Raw genomic sequence first — 27,821 nt, 5'->3', positions numbered from 1 at the left:
ATTTCATTCTTTGTCTTACACTTGGCCTGTAATGAGTAACTTGAAGCAGATTAACGTCCAGAAATCTGAAAGGCTGATCATGATGGTAAAAGTGATTTCACCAAGTACAACATGTTTCTGGATCAACATTCCAAACAATTAATCAGATTTTTACAGTTTATGTCAACTTTAGGCTTACAACCAGGGTTAGGTGCTTTTACATCACTGTTATTCACATATTATTTCCCTCTGATTTTAGGGATAAGTTATGGGTAGGTTTAGGGATAGGGATAGGGTTAGGACTACATTTTTGGACAAGAATGTTGGTCCAGGATCAACAAAATATGTTGATCCAGGAACATATCTTACTTGGCAAAATCACGGTGACCAATCATGACAGTGTCGGATCAGCAGAAAGTCAGGGTTCCCAGACTTCCCAAAGCTTTTGACCAGTAAATTCTAATGACCTTTCTAGTCAGTTGTGATTAGGCAAGAACAATAAAAAAAGCATTTTAAAGAAAATTAAAAAAGGAGCATTAAAATTATATATATATATATATATATATACACACAAAATTTCCTTTACTTTTCCAGCCTAGAAATCACCCATTTAAAGGGGTCATGACTCATGACATGCCTTTTTATTGTTTTAATGCTCTTTGAGGTTCAATTATAATGTTATGCCGGGTTCAGACTACACAATATTTTTGTCGGTTACGATAGTTACTATGTCAGATTATACGATTTTGACTCCTAAAATCTTGTGGTGTCGTGGAAAAGAAACATGTCAGACTACACGATGCTACCAGACCATTCATCATGCCATCATCGAGAAGGCAGGACTATCGACTGACAGAAGGTGCCGTGAGCGTAAACAAACAGTGGCTAGCAGCATGTTTTGCTCTGTCTTGTCATCAGAAAATCCCAAAAGTGGACACATATCTGGATTGCATGGATATTTGGACTTCCTCCAAAGAGACATGTGTTTTATTTCCCTTTTTGCACTCTGTCACAGTAGTCCCTCGAGGAAACATCATAAACGCAGAAGTATTGTTGCCATAGCTCCACAAACATTTCCTCCATTGTAAAATTCCACCTAGCGGGAACGATACCATTGTCTCTCTTTCATTTCGGAATGTTTGAAAGCATGTAGGAAGGTGCTTCTGTCCATCTATTGGCCATGCTAGTCTTTCTGCCGTGAAGCATCGCAGACGCGGCATCGGCATCCATATTGGTGCTTTTCCACTGCATGGTATGGTCCGGTACGGCTCACTTTTTGGCACTTTTCCACTGCATGGGACGCCTCGGTACGTACCGATACTAAATGTAACGTGTAAACACTGCAGATCACTGATTGGTCAGAGAGAATCGTCACTACCAGCGTCATTGGATTTGAAACACGAGACACCAAACCCGCTAGATTTAAATAGTCAGTAACAGCCACCGCAGTATCATTTGTTCGCACAACTTTTCTTAAACGACCCTCGCACGCAACTTGAAAAAAGAAATGGCTGTATCGTAGCCAGTAGATGAGGTGCAGACTCGTTGGTAGACGAGGAGCGGATCCACGGCAGTAAAGGCGGCGCAACTATAATGATCAGTCTATAATCCCACCCACTTTGAAGTTGTACTAAACTGCAGTGAAAAAGCAAACCAAAAGTAAGCGAGCCAAGCCGTACTGAGCCGAGTCATTCCGCCGACACCCATTGTCATTTATGAATCTATACAACACCCTACGCCAAGCAGATCATGGCAAAATCAGGCTAAAATAGTGTAGTCTGAACTGGGCATTATTAGTAACATTAAAAAATAAATAAATAAATAAATAAATATTTCATATGACATACTGTATCATTTTATTCATAAAAAAAAAATGCTTTTCAACCCTCATTCTAACTCTCTGTCACAAATGCTTGGTTTAGTGCAATGTATCTTTTAAGACTTGTCAGTGAATGGACACTATTAAGATTGATTAATATCACTGCATGGGAAAAAGATCCCCAAAAATTCTACAGTTGACTATGATGAGATAATTTCATTGGGAAAAGATTCTCACAGTTCATAAAACCACAAACATCAGAGGTATAGTTATGCAACTTTGCCTTAGTATTTCCCCTCAGGTTGTTTTAAAAATCTGATTGCCATATAGTTAAGAAGTTGTTTACACAATAGTCAATATTTATCTCCAAGTTGTCCATCTGCTTTTTCTAAAGTACGTCACAGCATGACTGAGCATAATACCTACAGCCAGCAACTCATAAAGCCATGTTTACACTCTCCAAATGCCTCGTCATTTGAGTTACATCGTAAAAATCACACTTCGTTCAACTATCCAATCATTCTTTATCATACAATTGACCTATAATGAGAAAAACTTGTCTCACATCCAAAAGTTAGATCTTTCTATTTGTTTACCATCCCTGGGCCCCCATGTTAATGAATGTGTGGGCACACGCCAACATATGTCTGCGCAAGCACATGGGTTGTTTGATCCGTTGTATTATGCAGTGAGATAGCTTTGAAAACACAATGGCTATTGGATTAGGCCTGAAAACAAGGACAACACAGCTTTCATCGCTATCATCGCCATCATCATGAGCGTGTTACGGGACACAGCGGCCCCTCTGCCCTGCCCCAGGGCTTCTCTGATGGAAAAACAAACTCGAGCCTACAGACAGAACTTGGGCACGTGGGCCGGTGAAAGCACAAAGCAAACACACGTGGTTTTAGATCCCATCTGGAAGGGCCACTGACACAAACTGGACAATCAAAGTTGTATGAGCCATGAAGCTATGGTCCTATTCACAAAGTTACAATCAAATGTAGTTTTGAGATAAAAAGCACATGGCTTCGTCATGCATTTGGAATCCCATAGTGCCCGTAAATCTCCGTAACCAAGGACTTAAACTACAAAACGGCATATTTTTCAAAGTCTACAAGAGCAGAAGGTCCTCATAGCACTGTAATGCCACCAGTAATCCAGCTGGCTTTAGGATGGGAAATAAACTCCATAAACTTGGCATACAATACATCACCGGCCTAATAAAGGCTTCATAAGAGGACATGAGGTCAGTCGAGGCCAGATGAGATGGATCAGGTCACAGAGGCTGGTGAGATCTGACAGAGCAAGATCAAGAGGAACATCAAGGACTCAAAAACAAAACATTGAATGGACACACACACACATGGACCAGCCAATATATGAAAGGCAAGGACATCAAGAAAGCTTCCATCTGCAGAACAATTGTATGAATAAAGGGCGTTGAAAAGCAGAGACAGAAAGCAAACTGTCCAACAGATTCTGTGTTTCAATCTCACACAGGAATGCAGACCAAAGACATTTCTGAGATGCTGGATGACAGTACTTAGAAAAGGTACATAGATGTCATGAGTTGCGTTGTTGGGATCCACTTAGTGTTTAAACAGGCAGACCACTGACTAGCCTCTCTACCAGGGATCTTCATCCACCTGGCAGAACATCGAAGATTAAAGACTGACAGTCCGTCAGTCCATCGACCTGTTACATAACCACATCTTTCATCCGCCTTACTTAACTTACAGTATTCAGTTCATGTAACTCCGCTCCTCCATGTGCGTGTGATTTCAAATCTTCCTTCTGTCTTTAATCCATCTTACTTAACCTCCAGATGTCCAGAGCAGTGAACGTGACTGCATCTAACTAATGGAAAATATAGTATTTCCACAGACACCAAAACAGTAAACACCTTAAGAGAACCTTATTAATTCAGAACAAAACAATTACATGCAACTTTTAATCAATAATGTCCCTCAGATTGATCTCAAAATCTTTGCATATGGTTAACACAAAAAAACATTTACATATCCATCTCACAAGTTCCTTCTTCATAAAAGATTGACTGAATCAGTCACTCACTCCCACAATTAATCTTTTAATCTGAAACTACCTCAGAATCTTATTGTCAGGCTTTCATAAATTTGGACAATGAGCAACAAATGTGTAAAAAGGACATGCAAAATCACCTCAAATCCAAAAAAAACATGTGGAATTCTAAGTAGTCATTTAAAGTGAGCGCTCTGGCTGCACCTTACCTTGCCCTCTGGACATGCCTTACTAGCTGTGCCTGAACAGAGATACGTTTTGGAGTGCTGAGAGATTAACTAATAAAGTAATGTGGAAGGATCTGCTCTATGGTTGTTGAGCACTAAGATGCTGTGTCAGAGAGGCATCAAACAAAAAAAACATGTAAATGTTTCAACAGTGCTGCAAATACTATCATAACACTAATGCACTTTCCCAAGACCACTCAAACACATGTGACGGGGAAATCACACTGGGAAAAATGTCCCATTTACAAGCAGAAAGAGAAATCATGCTTTCACATGTTCAGGCCTGATGTTATCTGGCTTTAATCCTCATGGTTTTTGCAGGCTTAAAATCCCAGCACTTATACGGGTAGATTTCCTGTTTCAAAGGGATGAGCAAGGGAAGAAGTGCAACTAAAACATTTTAAATGGACATGAGGCTTTGCAGGTTCAAGCTCACTGTCTGACTACTGTACTTTACTTTCTGTTTCCTAAATCTCCAGAAAAAAAAAAAGAAAAAAAAAGATATAGAGTAGGGCTGGGCGATATGGCTGAAAACTGTATCACGATATCAGTGTTTCATATCGGTCGATATCGATAATTATTGATATTTTTTATGACCCATTTAAAATAAGGACCAGGAGAAAAATATATTACATTTAAACATTTTTATTTTAAACTTAACCTTCCTCTGATCATAATCCCCTCAGTTATTAAGACAGAAATGCCAACAACCATGGAAAACTCAAATAATTAAAATGTTGTGCGGTGTTGCAGCTACAGATGTTGTTGGTTGAATACGGCTGTGCTCCAAAGGGTGAGCACGGCTAAGGTGGTACATCAAGTTCGTGGTATTACCAGTCTTGGCGGGGACGACGGTCTTGCATAATTTGCAGACGACATTGGTCTGACTACGGTCAGACTTATAATATCCAAAAAACTGCCATACTGGCGAGCTGACTTTTCCTCTTTTATTTACAATTTCCTCGCTCGCTGCGGCACTCATTTTCTGCTTATCAGTCGCCGGTTACTGAAGAGGAATCCAGCAGACCAGCACGAGACAACGATATGGCGCAACCAAACTTGATACTGTTACATGATTGGCTGTTAGCATGTCACTCCCTACGTTGCTAGGTTACCAGAGAGCGAGTGCCTTTGTTAATGCAACCAAACTTGCTTCGCAACCTCTGTTTTCTTCCGACGAAGAATAAAAAAATATTGAACGTTTTATCGAGCACATTTTTTATTGATATCGATCACGTGTCTATCGCGATACATATCGTTATCGTTTTATCGCCCAGCCCTAATATAGAGACGCACTGATATAAATTTTTTTTCCAATATCGATATAATTATCTTTATGTTATGACCATAATTAGCTGACCGTTATTAAAATTCAATACTATTTAGTTAAAAATTAAAAGCAAAAGCGAAAAGAGAAGCGAAAGAGAACTCGTGCGCGCACTGTGGGAAGATTTGAGTGTGGAACAACGCATCTCAGACAGCGCAAAAATATAGAGTTCTCTTTCAAGTCTTGCACTTGAATGGACAAATTCACACAAAAATTATGTCAATGTGCCCATCTTGCTGAGCATCCTAGCAAACACAGTAGGTGAGTGAACGTAAACAGTTGAGAAAGACAATGCATGTGTACAGTATCAGTGTACTGGATCTGTTCATTATGTCTTAAAGTCACAGCAGCCTAATATTCCTGCTGTCTGTGTTTTCAATGATAATGAAACAGCAAAAGACTCAAGGAAATCACTCACTGCTATAGCTTTTCTAACTTTAATAATGATTAATATTTATTTAATTTATACAGTGAAGATTATATGCAATGTTGTTTTACATTTGATTACTTTAATTTCTGTACCTGAAAACTACTGTTAGATACCTGAAAAACCAGAAAAGTACAGTTTATTTTATTTGTATTTTTTCTCTATTGTGTATATTTTTGCTGTTGCTTGTAGTTTGATTAGCTATTTGCTCTTATTATCTTTATTTTTATTTGACAGTAGCCTTTTTTCCCTAAACATAGCACATACCGAACCGTACCGAAACCGTGACCCTAAAACCATGATAAAAACCGAACCGTGACTAATTTGAACCATTAAACACCTAATGTGAGCACACAATAAAAAAATCTCACAGCGCACGAGTACAAAATTGAATTCTCTTTCACGTCTTCTTGTACTTGAATATTTAAATAGGTAAGACTTAAAAACACGTACAAATGATAAACTTTCGTGACAATATAGCACTGGCCTGATCGGGACAGTGACAGTTCATGCTGGCCCTCAGCAGTCCTTATTGTCGAGCCCTGCTATATTTTGTACAGATTTTGTTTTGTCAAGAATTTAATTATTTTGGATTATGCAACAGACTAGAGCTGCACGATTAATTGTAAAAAGATCACGATCTCGATTCAAGTACCCACGCGATCCAACTTTATTAATGACAACGATTCTCCCGCGTCTATTAAACCTTTGACAAAATCATACCGGAACGTTCAAATCTGTGTTCGTGCTGCCAGAGTCAGAGAGAGCCGTTTTGAATCACACATTAGATATTTCTGTGTTACAAATATTCACATTATCACAGAAGTACTGAGATATTAAGTTTTAAGTTAGTATTTAAACACCGACGTCTACGATAGCGATCAAAATATAGCAAACTACCTTTTGGAACGAACTTGGCACGTCAAATAACGGTTGTATCAATTACATCTAATTCCACTAGGTGGCGACAACTGACTGTTTAAAAACTGACTGACAACTGACTGTATTTGTCATTGAATCATTCATTCAAAAGTTTCGTTCAAAAACACTGATTCATCCAGCAATTAAACAAATATTTATTAATGAGTCATTGAATTCATTCAAAACCATTTTTTAAATAATTCATTCAAACATTTTCCAGCAATTAGAGTCAGCAATTTATATTTTGTCAGAACCTCTAGTAAATTACATGTTATTTTGTTTGGTTGTATATTCAGAATCGTGGGAGAAACGTGATCTCTATTTGAAACCAAAAAATCGTGATTCTCATTTTATCCAGAATCGTGCAGCTCTACAACAGACGTTATATAACTCAATTAAACTATCGGTTTGTTACATCAGACTTTTTCTTGCTATAGCCTATATGCTGATGGCTTAGAATTGATAAAAAATTGGCCAATAAATATCTGCGACTGATATATATTGGTGCATCTCTACCCAATACCCGATATGATACTGATATATCACGCATCCCTTCAAAAATATTTGGCTCAAAACCTAACATAAATATTGCTGAAAAATAGACCCAGTAAAACTTCTAGTTATTCCCACCATTACTTTGAGAAAATGTTTAAAAGAGCACGCAGATCAGAGAGACTAAAGCATCATGGGAAAATAATGTATAATGTAGTATAATAGGAATCAGTACATTTGGTGGTCGGCTGAACAGGCTTTTGGGAGTAGTTTGGCCCAACGGCTGATGTGCATTTGAGGCTGTATATTTAAGTGAGTAGGCTGTAGATACACTGAAAAACCAGCCGTTGTTCCATATATCAGGGGCTGAGGTCTGGTGGTGGTCAGGGAATGAAAGAATGATTCTGCTCTTTTCCCATGCCGAGTGCTCCAGAGGTTAAAGGTGATTATTTTCCCTGGGTCTGGCTTTGGATTTGGGTTGGACTTGGATCCAGAAATCCCTTCTGAGTCCATGCATACAAAACACCAAACAAAGAGAGCAAATTAAAGAAAGAGAAGTACAAAAAATAAAAATAAAATAATAATAATAAAAAGATATCCCTGACCATGAGAAAAACAAAGATTTATGAACCCTAAGCCATGATAATCTTGATTAACAAAAATGCTCACAGAAAATGAACTTTTGCTGTTTTTATAAACACACACACACTGACAACAATCGGATAAGAACGATAACAACTAAGGCTAAATGAGTCCTAATTAGACCTCTGAGGTTTGTAGAGTAAACACACACAATCAGAGAACACAGCAATCGCTTAATCTGTAAGCACACTGGTGTAATGTAATCATTTACTCACTGATATACTGTAGATCGTGAACTGGAGCGCTATTGTTTGTGTGATCAACTCCACCCTTTTAGACCATCATATGCAAAACAAAGTCAAGCAGTGGACCTAGAAAAAGCCTGAGTGGAGCAGAAGAGACAGACACATACTAAAAATATCCATCTCAGAAGATGTGTGTTTGTATGTGTTTGAAAACTGCCAGTGTTACAGTAATAAAACAATGTGTTTGTAATCTAACAGAATCGCATTCCTCAAAGAAGTTTGTAAACCATATTGTGAGATTATTATTGAATTGTCCTGGTGTGGTTAAGTGGTTAAGACAATTTGGGCTGGTACCCAAAAGGTTGGAAAAGTGTGCAAGGGGTGATCCTTGAGGTTTCATCATTGTGCCTTTGAGCTCAATGATCCTGTGACTGTCCCTTTAAAGACTGCATTGTATTTTGCTATATTTAAAAGGGCATACAGGCGATATGTGCTGTATCGCTGAGTATTACATTAAGTCATATCTCTCACTAGTGGACACGAGAAAGTGAAAAATGGTGGAAGGAGAGACATCAACGGATATACGACCTGCACCATCATGTATAAGTGTATCATTCAACTTTTCCCCATGGTCTAGAGTTAAAAAAGCAAACAAAAATCACAATACATATCAATATCAAATCGCAATTCTTAAAAATCACAATACATGCCGTATCAGCACCCAAGTATCATGATAGTATCGAATCGGGAGATAGGTGTATTGTCCTAGCCCTAATCCTAGTACACATAATCAGTTTAAGACTTAAAGGAACACTCCACTTTTTTTGAAAATAGGCTCATTTTCCAACTCCCCTAGAGTTAAACAGTTGAGTTTTACTGTTTTTGAATCCATTCAGCCGATCTCCGGGTCTGGCGGTACCAGTTTTAGCTTAGCATAGTTCATTGAATCTAATTAGACCAATAGCATCTCGCTCAAAAATGACCAAAGAGTTTCGATATTTTTCCTATTTAAAACTTGACTCTTCTGTAGTTACATTGTGTACTAAGACCGACAGAAAATGAAAAGTTGCGATATTCTAAGCCGATATGGCTAGAAACTATACTCTCATTCTGGCGTAATAATTAAGGAACTTTGCTGCCGTACCATGGGTGCAGCACGCGCAATGATATTACGCAGCGCCTGTGACCCCCTGCTTGCACAGGGAGCGTGCCTTGCAACCATGGAGACATTTATTTCATTGCACCTGCTGCACCAGCAAAGTTCCTTGATTATAACGATTATTATTATTAGTTATTATCGAAACTCTTTGGTCATTTTTTAACGAGGTGCTAACGGTCTAATCAGATTCAATGACCTATGCTAAGCTATGCTAAAACTGGTACCGCCAGACCCATAGATCGGCTGAATGGATTCGAAAACTCAACTGTTTAACTCTAGGGGAGTTGGAAAATGAGCCTATTTTCAAAAAAAGTGGAGTGTTCCTTTAAGTGAACGTAAACACAGTTGAGAAATAAAACACATGTGTAATAGTATATTGGATCCGCGCAGCTCTTAAAGTGGCAGCAGCCTAACAAAAAAAGAATCACAAAACAACAAAGACAAAGAATCACTCACTGTTCTTGACTGAATAACTTTTGTTATTTTAATAAGGATTAATCTATATTTTATTTATACAATGAAGACTATGTAGTGTTCTTTATATTTGATTACTTTATTCAATTTCTGTACCTGAAAACTACTATTAGACCTACCTGAAAAATGCTATTTATTTCAATTGAATGTTGTTTCTATTGTATTTATTTGTGCCATTGCTCATAATTTGATTATTTGTTCTTATTTTATTACTGACTGTTTACTTGTCTTTAACAATATTTAAAATTTATATGAGTTAATAGGGGCTAATAGTTTTTGTTGTCAACCTTTTTTATTAAGGTTACATGGGTCAAAAACAACGTAAACAATAACTAGGCCTACTTCATTTTATTTATTTGTTACTTTTGTGGTGGGGCCAGTGAAAATTGTGGCAGGGCAAGTAGAAATTTGAACCATGGTGTGTCTGAACCACAAAAATCCTTAGCGTTGTGCTGATACTAAATGACTAACTCCATGCAGATCATATAAACACAAATCATGTAAGTTTTGTAAAGTAACTTAAAATGCAGTCTGGAACAATGAAGGAACTTATGATGACCAGCCTGACTCATCATCAGGTGTTTCCTCTTTAAGGCCAACAGTAGCTGACCTTGACCTAACACCTTCAAGCTATACACAAACACATACTGTGACCTTTAACAAACACACACACACACACACACACATATTCACATAATGTCCTTCATTTAAAATGTCAAATGCTTTACTTAAATATATAAGGATCACTAAGCTGTTCCAGGCCTATATCATCTTAGATTATATGAAAACAATAGCATATTCCTGATACCACAATTACAAACCAATCCAACATAATAGTATGGTTAAGCATTGACAAACAGTAGTAATGAGCCAAAGTCTAACTACCTCCTGCTTGAAACCATTACCAGGATAAGCAAGACATTAGGAGTGCAATGGATCGTAGTTAATCCGTGATCCGTATGAACCAGGCCCTACAGTTCGGAATGCATGTGATTCATGGATTAATTGCATTTAACCATTATATAATGAAAGTTTTTATTTGCACGTGTTTCTAAGTCTTGTCAATTTAAAACACTCAAGCGTTTTCAAACTATTCAAATGCAAGAAGAGGCAAACGAGATCTTGATTCGCAGTCGTGCACGGTTTTCTGTGCGCGCACACACTCAAAACGCACGCACGCACGCAGAGGAGCCTTTCAGATGGCGCATGAACACATAATCAAGCTCTGTTTCGTGACACATACACAAACAAAATTATCTCAAATTACCCGTCTCGACAAGCATCCTCGTATACAGTCAGTTATGTGAACGCAAACAGCTGAGAAAGAAATTGGATGTTTCATCATATTGGTTCTGTGCATTCGATTGTGCATTTGTGCATTGGTTCCGTGCATTTAGTGACAGCAGCCTAAAAACAACTACTATGTCTTTGTCAAACAACAAAACAGCTTTGACAATGATTAATCTATATTTAATTTATACAGTGAACACTATGCATGCAGTGTAATTACAATTATATTTATTAATTATTACATTTCTGTGTCTGAATACTACTGTTAGACTTTATTTGTAACTGTTCTATAGAATTTATCTATGGAAGCTTGTTTCTGCCACAGAATAAAATAATAAATAAAAGATAATTACACCTTTTAATCTAACAATTCTGACTTTTTTTCTTACAATTGCGTGATATAAAGTTGCAATTGCGAGTTATAAAGACAGAATTGCGGGATATAAACTCGCCGCTGCAAGAAATAATGTAAGAATTGTGAGACAAACTCGCAATTCTGACTTTTTTTCCCCTCACAATTGCGAGTTTATATCTCACAATTCTGACTTCTTTTCTCAGACGTGTGAAATATAAACTCAATTGTGAGTTATAAAGTCTAATTCTGAGGGGAAAAAAAACACTTTTCGCAGAATTGTGAGAAAGTCACAATTACCTTTTTTTTTTTTTTATTCAATGGCGGAAACAAGCTTCCATATTTTATCCATGTTTTAATTTGTGTATTCTTATTTTTACTGTCTGCATGTATCTTAAATAAAAAGTATATATTTTATTTTATTTATTTATTCATTTATTCTTTTTTTGCTGATCCAAAAAAATAATCTAATCCGTGACTCGAAAACCATAATAATACGATCTGAACCGTGAGTTTTGTGATCCATTGCACCACAAGACATTAAAGCACAAAGAACAAAAAACAAATCAATTCTGGTCAACCAAATATTATAAACAAACTGATGTGCAGAGAACGTAAACAAGCTTTTCTAGTGCTATTAGCTCATCCTCTTTCTCTTTCCAATGCCAGGGGTGTATATGATGACCAGGAGTGTGTATGATCATATTATTCCATATTTTAAAGATACCTCACCTTTACACAGAAAACATGCAACCTGAACATGGGTGTGGTAAGAGTCTGCAATTTCCAATTCTCACACACAACTTGCTACTCATCTGAAACATGTCTCAAACTAGCAAGAAGTATGACACTACAGAATTTCTATTAAACTACATTTACTCAGTATATTCAATAAAATACAAATTCTCATTTTAACCCAAAATGAGGATGGCACTACAGTATGTGACTGCTATCAATTCCAACCTGCTATTAATTCCAACCTGATCTCATGAGAATTTGTAAGTATAGTACTAGTTTGCAGTATCATATAAATTTATGCTTTCCGACTTATGTGAAAACATATGATTAGTAGGTAAAGGATCACCATGAGGTCCACCCCTAACCCCAAACCTAAATCGAACACTAAGGGGGTGTGAGCAGATCGTACAAAAATGTAAGGATAAGATTGTATGAATTCATTAGAATTCACAAACAATTAATAAAATAATTAGGAACTGTCATGAGACGTCTTGTCAATTCCAGTACTAAGCACCACAGTGAGTCATGCATCCTGTCTGTCTGACTGATGTGACATGGTATTGTTGAATTGTTCATTATTAGGAATCCTCTGAAGGCTAGGACATCCAAAGAAGAGCTCTCCCTGTGGGAACCTTTATTCACCTCCACAGATGACTCATGCCATTTGCAGTGTCAGTTAACAACCCTCTTTTAGAAGACAGTGGATGGTAACATACCAGTTTACAGTACACATTAGTATAAGAGCATGTTTTACTGTCTGTTTCATTTGTATCAGTGTGTAACAAGCAGTGCAAAGTGGAAGTAGAGTGGGTAGCGTCAGCGTTTTCTCTCGCTCCATGGACCACTCGGAGTGCGGCTTCTCTTACCAGTGAGAAGGCATTTTAGAAAGTCTTAGTATCAGCAGAGGAGGGGGAATTGTGTTACTTCAGCTAACATGCTCTGATCCAGTCAGATTGCTTCATTTGAAGCCATTTTCATTGGTTGAAAAGAAATATGTAATCTGACTGGTCAAGTTATATAAATATATGGTCTCTATAGGTTCTGGTTAAAAATTGGTTGTATAAAAGCGGTTCTATAACTTAAAGGGGATCTATTATGCCCCTTTTCACAAGATATAATATAAGTCTCTTGTGTCCCCAGAATGTGTCTGCTCAAGTTTCAGCTCAAAATACCCCACAGATCATTTATTATAGCTTGTCAAATTTGCCCCTATTTGGGTGAGCGAAAACACGCCGTTTTTGTGTGTGTCTCTTTAAATGCAAATGAGCTGCTGCTCCCGGCCGCTTTCCAGGAGAGGGCAGAGCTTAACAGCTCGTGCTTCGGTTGCTCAACAACAACAAAGCTGGAGAATCTCACGCAGCCAAAATGACGACTGTCAGTAACGGTGTTCAACCTTACACTGATGCAGAGATGTTACAACTTATAGAATGCAACTGGACATTTCTGAATGGTTAGTGGATGAATTTATGTAGTTGCTGCGCAGTTGATTCAACTCATCAACTAGCATGTGCCGTCATGTTAATCTACGCAAATCAAGCGTAGAATTGACCCTCGTTTGTGAAGCAAACTCTTTCTCTTCTCTAAAGCAGCCCAATATGACCTCAACCCCATTGTTGTATGTTCCTGGGGACAGGGTTTATGTAAATTTTGGGGTTTGTGATGTCACCAACCCAGGAAGAAGCTCGTTGTAGTTCCTACCAGCCATATGCTGTAGTCCTTAAATAGTGAAAATGTTCTGGAAAGGAAATATCTTTGCATTGGACTTTGAGCGTCGTAACTTTGCAGATGTTGTTTATGCTCAAATCAGCAACATTACACACTAACAAAAGTTAAATAAAAAAGTGAAATCATAATCAAGGACCCCTTTAAATTTTACACAAAAATGGCCAAGTTTGCACTTCATGCATTTACACTAGTGTTTAGAGTCGGTAAGATTTATGTTTTTTAAAGAAGTTTCATATGCTCGCCAAGGCTAAAATACAGATATAGAGTAAAAACAGTATGTGAAATATCAAAATTTTAAAATACACTAAAAAAAGTAATATTGTGAAATATTATTAAAATTTAGAAATATAATAAAAACAGTAATATTGTTAGAATTTAAAATAACTGTTCTCTACTTTAATATATTTTAAAATGTCATTTATTCCCGTGATGGCAAAGCTGAATTATTATTCCAGTCTTCAGTGTCACATGATCCTTTAGAAGTTATTCTGATTTGGTGATGTATTTGATTATGTAAAAGAACAGCATGTATTTGAAATAGAAATCTTTTGTTACGTTGCTACTGTCTTTACTGTCACCTTTGATCAATTTAATGTGTCCTTGCTAATATATTATGCATCCCTAAGAAGGTGAGGTGTTTTTGGGGGGGGTTGCTGCTGTTGGGGTGTCGGTGGGCGCAGATGGTACGTTAAAGCAAATCTATCATGTTTGACAGGACTTTGGCCCTTAAGGAAAACTGCATTCTCTTCACCTCAAATCATTACACCAACACAACGCCATGTGCTTGTCTCATAACATTCACACTCGCCTTTTGTCTTGCAGACCCAATCCATAGTTCATTTCGAGTAGGTTTGAAAGGCTGCACATTTATCATTCATTGGGTATGACACTATTAGACACGTGTTCTTCAGAATCAAGAATCACGTAACAGCCTATAACTTTTATAAATCTAGTCAGTAACAAGCGTACTTTGCGTCAATGCTTAAAAAAATCATTAAAAACTGTATATGAAATGGATCAAGTTTCATGTTTATTAACTGATGGTCTGCTGTATGTTTGTTACTGACTTGTTCATAAAAGTCTTAACGTTACCAACAACAAATACAGGACTGAGCCTCTAAACTTACGTATTTGAACTGTTTTGGGATCAAACGTGCGCGCGGTGAGCTGTAATCTCTCCAAACGCACTTGAATCCTTGATGTCTTCTGCGAGATCAACACAGCCTGAGTCTCAATTCCCAGGAAAATATCACTGGCATGACGCGATAGATCGGACAGTTGATGCAGTATGCTGGTGAGTGAATGACAACAAACTTCTTCCAAAGAATAAAATAAAACAGGTTTGCGAACTCTACGACCGTCCGGGGTCATGAAGCTCTTCTCGGAGACATCACTCCCTCTCAACCTGCTCACCAGCTGAGGCTCAACGGTTCTTTCGGGGAACGGCATTTTAAACCCGGTTTAAGTTTGAGATGAACATAGGGTTGAGGCGATTTAAAATCCAAACGTTGTGTCCCAGAAGTTGCCACAAGAAGAAGGTCTGTTTATAAAAGGTCCCGCCATAATTTTTGAAAGATGCAGAAGCAGTCCGGGACGTTGCCGCTGGTGTTCGGGAGCAATGGGGAACATGCTTTTTGAAAGCAGTGAGTCGAGAGGAAAAGTGAATAGAAAGTATATGGAAAACAAGGAAAAGGCTTCCTGACCACCTGTAGCAACTGGAACTGGATCGGCGAAGCCACAGCGCTGTGAAGGAGTGGTTACCTGACTTTATCGTCTGCTGCGAGGAAAACCCGGGATGGATACTCCGATAATCACGGACTTCGACATTTTTCTTGAATGTGCCTTAACCGGTTAAATTCCTAAAACAAAGTAAATACTTAATCTACAGGACATTTTAATTAATACTGATTAATGCTTAGTATTTATATTTTAAATACAATATTTATTTATTTTTTATTACCATTTTAAAGGGTGTCAAAACAAGTACAAAGTACATTAAACAAATAATTGTATATAAGAAACATTTCAATAGTATTTTCAATAGATTTTTATAGAAAAATCTATAAAAACATTTAAAGTCGAGATGAACAGATTTCCATATAAATTCTCCTCATGTGAATTAAATTTCATAAAAGAATGTTTGGTATGACTTAAAAATACGACTTAAATATGACTTAAAATGAACTAAAAATAATTTGTAATAAATAAAATAAAAGTTATAAAAGTATATACATGAATATCAAGATGTAAACAGACGATTTATTTCCTTTACCGCGTCAATTATTTTATTTAGGCTACAGTAGCTCAGTACAGCAGTTCAATAGTACAAGTAGTTAATTTACAGTTGTTCTTGAAACCTATGAAATAACAGTCTAAATAAAAAGTCAATAAAAATAAACTAAATAGCCTATGAATTACCTGTCTATTTTTCTTGTGAAAAGAGCAAAAGTTGGTGTTTTGAAATGCCCATTTTTCATATCTACACTATAGCTCCATCTTGTGGTTGCAAGTGTAGTATGCTCCTTAAAAATCCCACAGCGCTAGGAAGGATCAGATAAGATTTTTGTTATGCTGCAGAGTTAAGGAAGTGGACTATTGTTTGTTGTGGCAATGGAACCAGCTGAGGCAGCAGTTTTGGATGGGGTGATAATCATTTTCCTGTTAACACTGAGCCAGCTGAAACTTCCCTTTGCATAGGGAAATCATGACCTATGGCTGACAGAACTACAGTGCTTGACCTGTTCCAAACTACCATTTTAATAGTCTCATTGTTTGTAAATGCAGATTCATTAATGAACATAATGAAAAGCCTGTTTTTCTTTTGCCTGTATCGGTATGGGCCTGCAGTATCAAAATTCAAAATAATGTTTAATATTTATCATAAAAATCCACAAATGTAGCTCCACCTATTGAAATGTTACCACCATCAGACAACAAAAAATAAAGAGGCAGCAAAAAATTAATTTAAAATTTGCATGATGGAGTTGATATATGTTACAGACAATAAAGCAGCATATTGAGTGCAATATACATTGTTAAAACATTCTAACGATAATCTATTTAAAAACAAAACAAAAAAACAGATAAAGTTGTAGAACATGCTTTGCCCAATCTCTCAAGAATCAGTGAATGGGTATTTTGCAACACATTGTCCGAGTATGTAAAACATGCACATGAATAAATGGGTATCAAAAAAGAATCAGGCGGTACATACAGAGGAACACAAGTTTAATCAAAGATACGCTTTAGGACACTCATCCTCGAATGCATACAGATTAGATCACACTAGCAGAACCAATACAAAAACACTTCTCCGTGCCTTTATGGTCAGAAAATCTCTGGAGTTTCCACTTTAAATATGAAGACAATTTTCAGATCAGTTATTACCCTATTGCTCATTGTCTTTTTCCCAAAAGCCGTACTTTGAATACCATGCCCAAATGTTACATTTCACTATACAAAGGCCTGAAGTCAGCATTACAAAAAAGTGAAAAAGAAAAATACATGGAAAGAATAAACGCAGGAACTTTTGTAACCAATCGACTGTACATGTGACATTAATGTAGTCTTTGGACAGATTTAGCATGACGTTCTCTATGAACACGGAATCATCACAGCTCTTAACACTCGATCATGTGAACACAGTGTAACAGCATCTGTATCTGTATATATGGATGATGTTTGATCACAGTTGGATAGCAGTGACCTGCATTACACATACAATCATGAACGCCACACATTTCACTCAGCAATACAGTCAGTGACGTATCCAGAGTGGCTAGAGCAGATATTTTTGAAGCAAAAAAAAAAAAAAAAAAAACAGTGAAAATTCTCAGCAACTTCACTGTAATAATCTTCAACGCACTGAATAGTCCAATAAATAACAGAAAATGTTAATCAGCAACTAAAATGCTGCTTTTGATAGTTAAGTCTCGTCAGCTATACAAACACTTCATTATTAATAGAAAGGACAATGAGAGATGCTTGTTATTTTCTGTCATAGAGAACCAAGTATAAGTGTGACAAGTAGAAATTTAAATCAATATACATTAAGGTTTAAGTTTCGACATGGCTGTCTGTAACTACATGCATAAAACAACAAAGCAATGACCAAAATGAAAGGCAAGAACTACTAGCTGTGCCACATTAAAATTCAATACTGATGAATCTCGCATTGATGATAAAGGGGGGAAAAACAAACAAAAAAAGAACACAAATCTGGGGCTCTGTGGAAGCAGAGAAGCGAATGATGGAAAGATAAATGTTATAGGACTTACAGACACATACATGACCCTACTCTACCACAGAGATTAATAAATATTAAATGTTTTAGACACAATCCATCCGGTTTAGAAAATGCTGCAAAATCTCCTTTCGTAAAGGCCTCCAGATCCACCTTTGCATCTTTAGAAAAGTCCTGTCCGTTCGTTTTATCTAGCACTCGCCGATGCACTTCGGTCCTGTGTGCTGATAGGGGGAGAAACAAGAGTACAGATGCACGCCATTGGCTTATTTACTCAGTGTTGACCTAAATAAGGAAGTACTCCAAGAGAAAGGCGTGTTAGTGTTTGCTCCGTTGTTTATTATCTAAACATGACGTTTGTAGGCCATTTTAATTAGGATACACACATTTATCCTGCACCTCTTTGGATAAAATTAGAAGATGGAGGCTGAAATTAGTCACACTGGGTATAGAGGACAGTGATATCAAGCACAAAATCCTAGAGTATATCTTTAAGAGTGCAAAACAGAGGTGCCATGTACATGGCCCGTTCCTTCTGGACTCAAACAGCATGACAGACACACTCAAAGTTTGCATACACATCGAAACACGTACACACGCTCAATTTTAAATCTCTTTGTCCCCCCCCCCCCAGTAGTAGACATCCCGTAAATTTCCTTATTTTGATCTTTCTTTCCAGCTATCTCTTAACATACACACACACTTTCCTGTCCCACAGTCTTGACTCCAGGCTTATCTGGTGTAATATACTCTGTAGTAGACGGTTTTAGACCTCCAGAGCGAGTAGGAGTTGTCAAACTTGAGCAAGTATATACCACGGCCGGGATACTGGTGACTCCCAGCGTACACCTCCTCATGACAGTCCCGCCGGTACACCGGCACTATCTCATCCACCTGTGGTTTCCCAGTCTCCTTCTTGGCTTTCTCCTCCTCAGACTGCCCTTCACCTGAGAGAAAGAGAGCAGGACTTAAATCTACAGTTTTAACAACAGAATCACAAAACAAACAATCTAGACCTTTTCTTTTTAGAAGTACCCTTTTGATTTCCACAGTTTAAAAATGCACCAACATTAAAGGGTTAGTTCACTCAAAAATATTTACTCACCCTCATGTCGTTCCACACCTGTAAGACCTTTGTTCATCTTCAGAACACAAATTAAGATATTTTTAATAAAATCCGATGGCTCAGTGAGGCCTCCTTTGCCAGCAAGATAATTAACACTTTCAGATGCCCAGAAAGCTACTAGACATATTTAAAACAGTTCATGTGACTACAGTGATTCAATTTTAATGTTATGAAGTGACGAAAATACTTTTTGTGTGCCAAAAAAACAAAATAACAACTTTATTCAATAATATCTAGTGATGGGCAATTTCAAAGCACCGCTTCAAGAAGCTTCGAAGCTTTACGAATCTTCTGTTTCAAATCAGTGGTTCGAAGCACCAAAAGTCACGTGATTTCAGTAAACAAGGCTTCGTTACATCACAAATGTTTCGAAATTTCAATGGTTCACCATTGGAGGGCGTGACTTTGGCAGTTTGATTCACGCTCCGAACCACTGATTCGAAACAAATGATTCTTAAAGCTTCGAAACTTCATGAAGCAGTGTTTTGAAATTGCCCATCAGTAGATATTGCTGAATAAAGTCGTTATTTTGTTTTTTTTGGCGCACAAAAAGTATTCTTGTCGCTTTATAACATTAAGGTTAAACCACTGTAGTCACATGAACTGTTTTAAATATATCTTCAGTAGCTTTCTGGGCATCTGAAAGTGTTAATTATCTTTGCTGGCAATGGAGGCCTCACTGAGCCATCGGACTTTATCAAAAATATCTTAATTTGCGTTCAGAAGATGAACAAAGGTCTTACGGGGAGGAATGACATGAGGGCGAGTAATTAATGAAAGAATCTCCATTTTTGGGTGAACTAACCTTTTAAAATTCTGGCTGATACCAACAAGCCGATATTAAAATTCTATACAATTTTGCTTACATACTACTAACTAATATTCCTAAATAGCAAATATACAGGGGTTGTACAAAATAATGCGAACACATTTTTATAAGGGTTAATATCATTTGTGTAGGCTACAGTGAAGAAATAAACATTGCGATTATCTTTTATTTAACTTTTTGTTGTTTATATTCTCTAGTTTGTATATCAGTGCAGTATAAGTGGTTTTCAGTGGTGTTTAGTACAAGTCATGTGTAAAAAGGCCACCCAAATGTTGTATGTTTTAAATATGGCAAGACTTCATCAGCGAAGATAGGCAAAAAAAAACAAAAGTGAATGATAGGGACCGTCAATCACTAAGAAGGACTGTGTCCAAATAACACAACCTGAAAGTGTGAACTGCTGTAATAATCTGTCCACAAAAATGTTGGAAATTAATGTGAAAACAGTGTAACTGGAGCATGCTGCATAATGGATATTCATTTTGAGATTTGCTAAAGATACATTTAAAAGTGTTATTATTGGTGTTTAAAAAAAATTACCTAGTGTGAGCATTAGATGGGTAATTTAGGTAATCTAAATGTAAAAATAAAAGAAATGAGCACAACAAAATATCGGCCGATAATCGATATGGTACAGGCATATCATGCATACGTTCCTCACCTTCTTCATCCTCATCTTCGTCACTAGACTCGCTGACGTGCACACTGACTGATGCGTTAGTAGAGTCAGTCCATTCAAAGAAGACTCCAAAGCCAATGTCATAATAGTCGGTAGCAAACTCCCAGAAGAGATAGGAGCCCTCCTCGTGGGTGGGGACCCGGACGGTCACCACTTCCCCCCGGCCCACCGTGATCACAGAGTCCACATCCTGGCGGATCTTCTCTTTAAAGTCTTTTATCTGTGGCCGGGTCCACATGGAAGGGGCTGCTATTACAGGGGGAGAGTCTGAGAACCAGGAATATGAAATAGTAGTAAATAATGGATGGTTTTATTTGTATTTTAAATTAGGGCTGGGTATTGACACAGATTTCATGATTTGATTTCAATTCACAAGCTTGTGATTCGATTCGATTTCGATCTTGATTCAATTCAATATTGATTCATTTGAATATATCAGGTACAGTAAAGATAACCAATAAAAGGAATTTATTGGTAAAATTTCGTAATAAAATTGACCATTTAAAAGCTAAGTTTCATATCAGAAGCAACAAATCACAAAGCATTGCGATTTCAGTGGGTAGGAGGTGCCCTACAAATAATGTTTAGAAGCTTTGTTCACGCATCAACTGAAAATAGCATGGAGTAACAGATTGATTCTTGATATTTAAGAATCAATATCGGTTCATTTAAATAAGAATCAATATTTTATCAACCCAGCCCTACTTTAAATTGAAATGCACCAAATTATGAAATACTACAACATGAAAAGTGAAGTGATTTTCAGGCACAAGTTCACAAATTCCTCATAATTAACCATAATTCATAATTAAACAGCATTTGAAACTCATTTGCTTCCGTAATTTGACATATTCACAAGTAAAACTGGATATTTAGCATGACAAAAATGTTAGGCAAGACTTGATTTTATAATGATGAATCATTAATGAATCATTCACCATATGCATATTAAGAAGGTAAATCTAATTTGATATCAAGTTGACATTAACAACACTCAAACGAAGTAGTATAAATAAACAATAAAAGCGATCCAACAACTCACCGGTGGGTCCATTCTCAGTGACCTCGTCTGCAGGCTCCAGGTCTGGCTCTCGCTCTAAGCTGTCAGCAGTGGAGTCTGCCTGTCCGTTCAGCGTGGGAGCCTCCTCTCCAGAAGAAGGCGCTGACACCTCACTGGCCTCTAATGTCGACAGCACTATAGCATCCTCCTGCTGTTTCTGCAAGGCAGCCTGAAAAAAAAGAAAAAAAAAAAAGAAAAAACATACATCGCAATAAAACATTGGTACGAGACAACAGAAACCAAAATAAATTGCATCAGTGAGTCAAAGTCTACTACATGACAATAAAACCAGTTTAGCTTGCAGTGACAGGTGTGTAAAACACATTAAACAGTCTACCTTGATAACTGTACACCTGCAAAACAAATGCTACCACTGCAATTTTGTTCTTTATACTAGTCGTTCTTAACTGGTGGGTTGCAGGTCTGTTCTGAATGTGAACAATAAAATGCAACTAATTACATGGTAGTGCACAGCAAAATAAACAGGCTTGTCAGTTTTTAAAACCAATAAGAAAAACTTTTCGGTAACACTTTGGTATGGGGAACACTTATTGACTATTAACTACGAATTTTGCCTCAATAAACTAATTTACTGCTTATTAATAGTTAGTAAGGTAGTTGTAGCATTTAATTTTAGGTATGGGGAAGGATTTAGGCATGTAGAATATGGTAATGCAGAATAAGTCATTAATATGTGCTTTATAAGTACTAATAAACAGCCAATATGCAGGCTAATAAGCAGCTAGTTAAAAGTGAGAATTGTTCCCCATACTAAAGTGTTACCCACTTTTCATACTAAAAGGGACATCAGCACATACACACTACCATTCAAAAGTTTGGGGTCAGTAAGAAGTCTCTTATGCCAAGCAAGGCTGCATTCATTTGATTAAAAAAAAAAAACATTAAAAACAGTAATACTGTGAAATATTAAAATTTAAAACAACTGCTTTCCATCAGTGTTGTCAAAAGTACCGACCACGATACCAAGTCGGTACTGAAATTTATAAAATGTGATGCTTTTGAGCGCTGTTGAGCGGATTCATAAACACCTCTGATTGGCCTTTGTGTTCACACACTCATCAGATATGTCTGTGATTGGCTACAATGGTCAACGCATGTGACCGTTTGAAAGCACACGGAAGTGTTTGAATTTGAAAGCGGGAGCGTGTGTATCTATCTAAGCGCTTGGTGAAGAGCGTCATTGATGTCTATTTACAACATGTTTTTGAAGCATTGATCATTGTAGCCAATCACAAACATATCTGATGAGTGCGTGAACACAATTGCCGAGGTGTTTACGAATCCGCTCAACACTCAAAGCGTCACATATTTAAAATGTCGGTACCGACTTGGTAAAGCGGCCTGTACTTTTGACAACACTACTTTCCATTTGAATATATATTTTAAAATGTACTTTATTCTCATGACAAAACTGATTTTCAGCAGCCATTACTCTAGTCAAGTGTCACATGACACTTCAGAAATCATTCTAATATGCTGATTTGTGGCTCTAGAAACATTTCTTAATATTACACGTTGAAAACAGCTGTGCTACTTAATATTTTTGTTGAAAACATGATACTTGTTTTTCAGGAATTGTTGAATAGTAAGTACTTTGAAACAAAAATCTTTTGTAACATTATGTACTACTACAATTATTTACTATTATGTAACACTATGTAACACACAGTTACTCAACTGTTTAACTCTAGGGGAGTTGGAAAATGAGCCTATTTTCAAAAAAAGTGGAATGTTCCTTTAAATTAAAATAACAGTAAATAGTGTTACATAATAGTAAATAATTGTAGTAGTGCATAATGTTACAAAAGATTTTTTACCGTTTTCGAATCCATTCAGCCGATCTCCGGGTCTGGCGGTACCACTTTTAGCATAGCTTAGCATAGTTCATTGAATCTGATTAGACCGTTAGCATCTCGCTCAAAAATGACCAAAGAGTTTCTATATTTTTCCTATTTAAAACTTGACTTGACTTAAAACTGCGTAATATCATTGCGCCTGCTGCACCCACAGTACGGCAGCAAATTTCCTTGATTATTATGCCAGAATGGGAGAATAGTTCCTAGCCATATCAGCCTAGAAAATTGCAACTTTTCATTTTCCGTCGGTCTTAGTACACGATGTAACTACAGAAGAGTCAAGTTTTAAATAGGAAAAATATCGAAACTCTTTGGTCATTTTTTAAGGAGATGCTAACGGTCTAATCAGATTCAATGAACTATGCTAAGCTATGCTAAAAGTGGTACCGCCAGACCCGGAGATCAGCTGAATGGATTCGAAAATGGTAAAACTCAACTGTTTAACTCTAGGGAAGTTGGAAAATGAGCCTATTTTCAAAAAAAGTGGAGTGTTCCTTTAATATATCCTTGCTGAATAAAATGATTACTTTTTTTTTTTTAATCTTACTGAGCCCAAACTTTTGAATGGTAGTGTAAATTTTCAAAATGTAATCATGGATCACAAAAGCAGTGTAGATGGGTGGGACTGGGAGAATGAATCACAGGCCCTCACCTGCTGCTGAGCGAGCTGCACCTGATACAGCTGCTGCATGTACTGCTGATAGTGCTGCTCCTGCAGCTGCCGGATGAGGATGAGCTGCTGTTCGGGACTGTCGGGGTACTGCTGCGCTGCATACTGCTGGAACTGCACCGCTGTCTGCGCATTGAGCGCAGCCATTATCTGCTGCCTAACACACCAGAGAGCGTGAGAAAAGAAATTGTGCACAATAAAGCATGTGGCACCTCACTAGGGTCGCATAGCATACTGTTACTAAAATGGTACCACAAAAGTTCTTCATCCTATTTAAAAAAAACATTTATTTTAAATCATGTAAATGTCAGTTGAAATCACGACCCATTACTTCAGGTGGTTGAAAGATTGTACTAGGTGGTGCTAAATACTTTCTTGCCTTTTCATCTGTCATGAGTTTGCAGATTCATTTTGTATTATTAAAAGTGTTGACAGTCATAGTTTAAATTTATCAGTCGTCCAATACCATTTATTTGTTGAATAATGTATCGATTTAGTATCAAAGAGACGTACTAACGGAAAAACTGGGCTGTACTCTAAAGCCTGGAATAAACTACATGAGTTTTAAAATCTGAACAGATTTTACTTAACACTAGGCATCTGTGCAAAGGTTGTGTAGTGTATTCCAGCCTTAAGTCTCTCAGCAGAAGTTTTCAAACGATGGCGTTTTAGTTCAGTTCTGGAATCATTCAACTGGTGTTACTCACTTCTGCTGCTCTACACGGAGTCGTTCCTCCTCAACTTGTCTTCTTTCTTCTTCTTCTCTCCTCAGCCTCTCCTCTTCCTCACGCCTGCGTCTCTCCTCCTCTTGCCGCAGTCGCTCACGCTCTTCTTCCTCTCTGCGCCGCCGCTCCTCTTCCTCCCGCCTTCTCAGCAAAGAAAAAAAAAAAAAAAAGACAACATACACATGTGAGGTTGATAAATTTTTTACTAGAGCCCAATTTCTTTTTGTTGACACTGTGGATCTCTCTGAGAGAAGTCTATATCTCAAGAGACCCACCTGATTAAAGGGTAAAACAGCAAATTAAAAAATTAAAAGTGTGACAGCAAAAAGATGAAACTGATAAAGAAAGAAAATCATCTTTATCTGCAAGTCTGACCTCTTTCTCTCTTGCTCCTCCTTTTCAATCTTGTGTGAGGCGACGAAAGGTGCAAATAAATTGCAACATTTATTCAACAGCTTTACAAACTCAAGCATGGCCTCGTCCTTCTCCATGTTGCCCAAAGATGCCCATTCTCTTCTAAAAAAAATTTATATTAAAAAAAAAATAAAGCTTACAAACTACAGCAACTTTATAGCATCTATAAGATCAGTATCATTTTAAATTAAAGAAAATATTAAGCCAAACATATATTAACATTTAAACCTTTCATGTACTATATATATAGTATATATAACATTTAATCCCTTTGGACATCTATGTACAAATAGAAACAGTTCAAGGACAACACTTTACTAGCACTAAAAGTAATTCATTCATTTTCAATCTCTCCTGCATTTTCAACATCATACTAATAAATGAATTCCAAAGTATATTCATTAAAAATGCTAATGTGACACTAACAGCAAGGAGGCACATTAAGGTCAAATATCAAATCACCACTCTTACCTGCGGTCATTTCCCAGCACATCGAAGAAGCCCACCTCAGGGGAAGCATCAGGGTTGTAAGGTCCCTGCAACACCTGCTTGTGGAGGGCTACCAGACGAAGTTTATCCTCATAGGTTGGGTGGAAGGCTTTCCCATCTTTCTCTGAGGAAAAAACATCACAAATAAGTGGCTTTAAAACTGAAGCTGGTTCTCAACACATTATAGCAGTGATTTCCAAACTTTCTCGACAGCTAAACCCTTATATTTACCTAAAGTAGATCCTTAGATTTTAAGTTAATAGTTCAACAATTTAACAACACATTTGCATGTTCAGTGTTCTCTGATGTTGGTTAATGGTCACATGACTTGCAAGTAAACATAAAATATATTGTCTTTTTTTTAGTAAGTGTTTAATTTATATTGTTTTTACTCTAAAATTATTTATTTCAGTTTTAATTTAATTTAAATTTTTTATGATTTAATTTTTAGCTTTACATAAACTCACAAACCCCAGTTTAGAATGTGGGCTAATGCACATTTCTAAGTCAATACAGAAAATGTCAAAATCATGAAAAGATTATCATGATTTTTCTGTGAAATGTGTAAAAGATTTTTTGTGCATGCTTTTAAAGTAAAGCGCAAGATACATTAGTGGCATTAGTCCTCAGCTGGAAACCTAAACATCTTGTTTGGGACATCAGTTGTGCATTAATGTGTATAATTAGTGAGCTGCAGCACTTAACAGACTATACAGCTGATGGACACAACCATACTTCATTCATCATCAGCCAACAGACAAGAAATGGGTGTAGATCTGCAAAAAGCCAGGACTAAATATTTTAATGGACAAAATCTTCAGGTGCTAAACCAACACACCTCACTGTCAAGAGACCAACCAAGTTCAGCACTTGTGGTTCACTTGTCTATTTTGAATATTTATCTTTCATAGTCTCTGTGAATTTGAGACATCAGTCAGGCACATGACACACAGTGGTGCTGTCAACGGTTAGGGCAGTTCCTCTAGAGGACCTCAACCCTTGAACACTGCTACAGAAGTGAACTACAAGACCTGTATAAGCAGAACTTTTTTTAAAAAACCAAACACGAAGAATGAAAATGACCCTAATAAGAAAGCCAAGACTTCACTAAATCTAAACCACAGTGCGAAATCCATCTGTAGCATAGAGATGAGCATGCTAACGCATGTTTGTATTAAATCAATGTCCATATTAGTGTATATAGTGACATAAAATACCTTTAAAGAACCTGAGCGCCAGCCCGTAGAGCTCGACTAAATCAAAGCCCCATTTCTTCTCGATTGTACCGCTGTTGGCAGGTTCGCCCTCCTCCCCATCGACACTCAGGGGGTTGTCAGCGCTCTGGTCCGCCGGACAGGCGGCGGGCGTCTCGGCCTGTTCCTGCTCGCCCTCGGAATCCGGGCTTAAAGTCAAACCGTCGATAGAAACTTCGAGCCGGCTTGAATTTGCACTGTTGAGGTCGCCGCTCTGAACCTCTGTCGCCATCGTGCAGAATGTCAGCTGAAGCAGCCACGTACCTACTTCCGCCCTGCTCCGCCGGAACTTCCGGCAGCATGACGTTGAAATGTTCGACAAGAGCTTCAAAACCTTGACCAATTATTCTGCATTTATTAATATTAAGAATTACAGAACATGAAATGTTCTGAATCCAAAGCAATTTTTATTTTATAAATGCTTTAAACAATATTCTACCAGTTTTGCAAAAAGTAAAGACAAAAGGGCTGTTTGAGCACGTAATATTATTATAACGTATAGGTCTATAATATATTTATATATCTATTTAACTAGTTAAAATTTATGGCAGTGTATATTATGAATAAACACCTTTTTGTTGTCAATATGCATATGTTAACCACACAATATACCATTATAATATAAATAAAATAAACATATATAAATAAATAAATAT

General features: G+C 37.2%; 2 protein-coding genes across 4 annotated transcripts in view; both read right to left on the bottom strand.

Annotated features, from left to right (window-relative positions):
• nhsl1b (NHS-like 1b) overlaps positions 1-15,568 on the bottom strand; it is a 105,251-nt gene extending 89,683 nt beyond the window's left edge. The window contains exon 1 of the mRNA XM_051876347.1: positions 14,928-15,568. Coding sequence (XP_051732307.1) covers positions 14,928-15,249 — 322 coding nt within the window. The 5' untranslated portion in view covers positions 15,250-15,568. The remainder of the gene's footprint in view (positions 1-14,927) is intronic.
• Positions 15,569-17,011: 1,443 nt separating this feature from the next.
• On the bottom strand, positions 17,012-27,462 carry acbd3 (acyl-Coenzyme A binding domain containing 3). 3 transcript variants are annotated; one of them, XM_051876364.1, is made up of 8 exons: positions 27,130-27,462; positions 25,895-26,036; positions 25,385-25,525; positions 24,992-25,150; positions 24,267-24,441; positions 21,720-21,906; positions 20,660-20,944; positions 17,012-18,990 (listed from the first exon to the last, which is right to left on the bottom strand). In XM_051876364.1, exons 1-8 carry the CDS (start codon positions 27,395-27,397, stop codon positions 18,776-18,778), a joined length of 1,572 nt encoding a protein of 523 aa, XP_051732324.1. In that variant the 5' UTR covers positions 27,398-27,462; the 3' UTR covers positions 17,012-18,775. The 3 variants fall into 3 exon arrangements, with proteins under 3 accessions (XP_051732324.1, XP_051732325.1, XP_051732326.1); XM_051876365.1 differs by having other exon boundaries at positions 20,660-20,926; XM_051876366.1 differs by having other exon boundaries at positions 20,660-20,923.
• Positions 27,463-27,821: the final 359 nt, after the last annotated feature.

The sequence above is a fragment of the Ctenopharyngodon idella genome, chromosome 20 (assembly GCF_019924925.1).
Source record: "Ctenopharyngodon idella isolate HZGC_01 chromosome 20, HZGC01, whole genome shotgun sequence".
NCBI lineage: Eukaryota > Metazoa > Chordata > Actinopteri > Cypriniformes > Xenocyprididae > Ctenopharyngodon > Ctenopharyngodon idella.
Note: the sequence above shows the minus strand (reverse complement) of the source record. Positions and strands in the feature narration are given on the sequence as shown.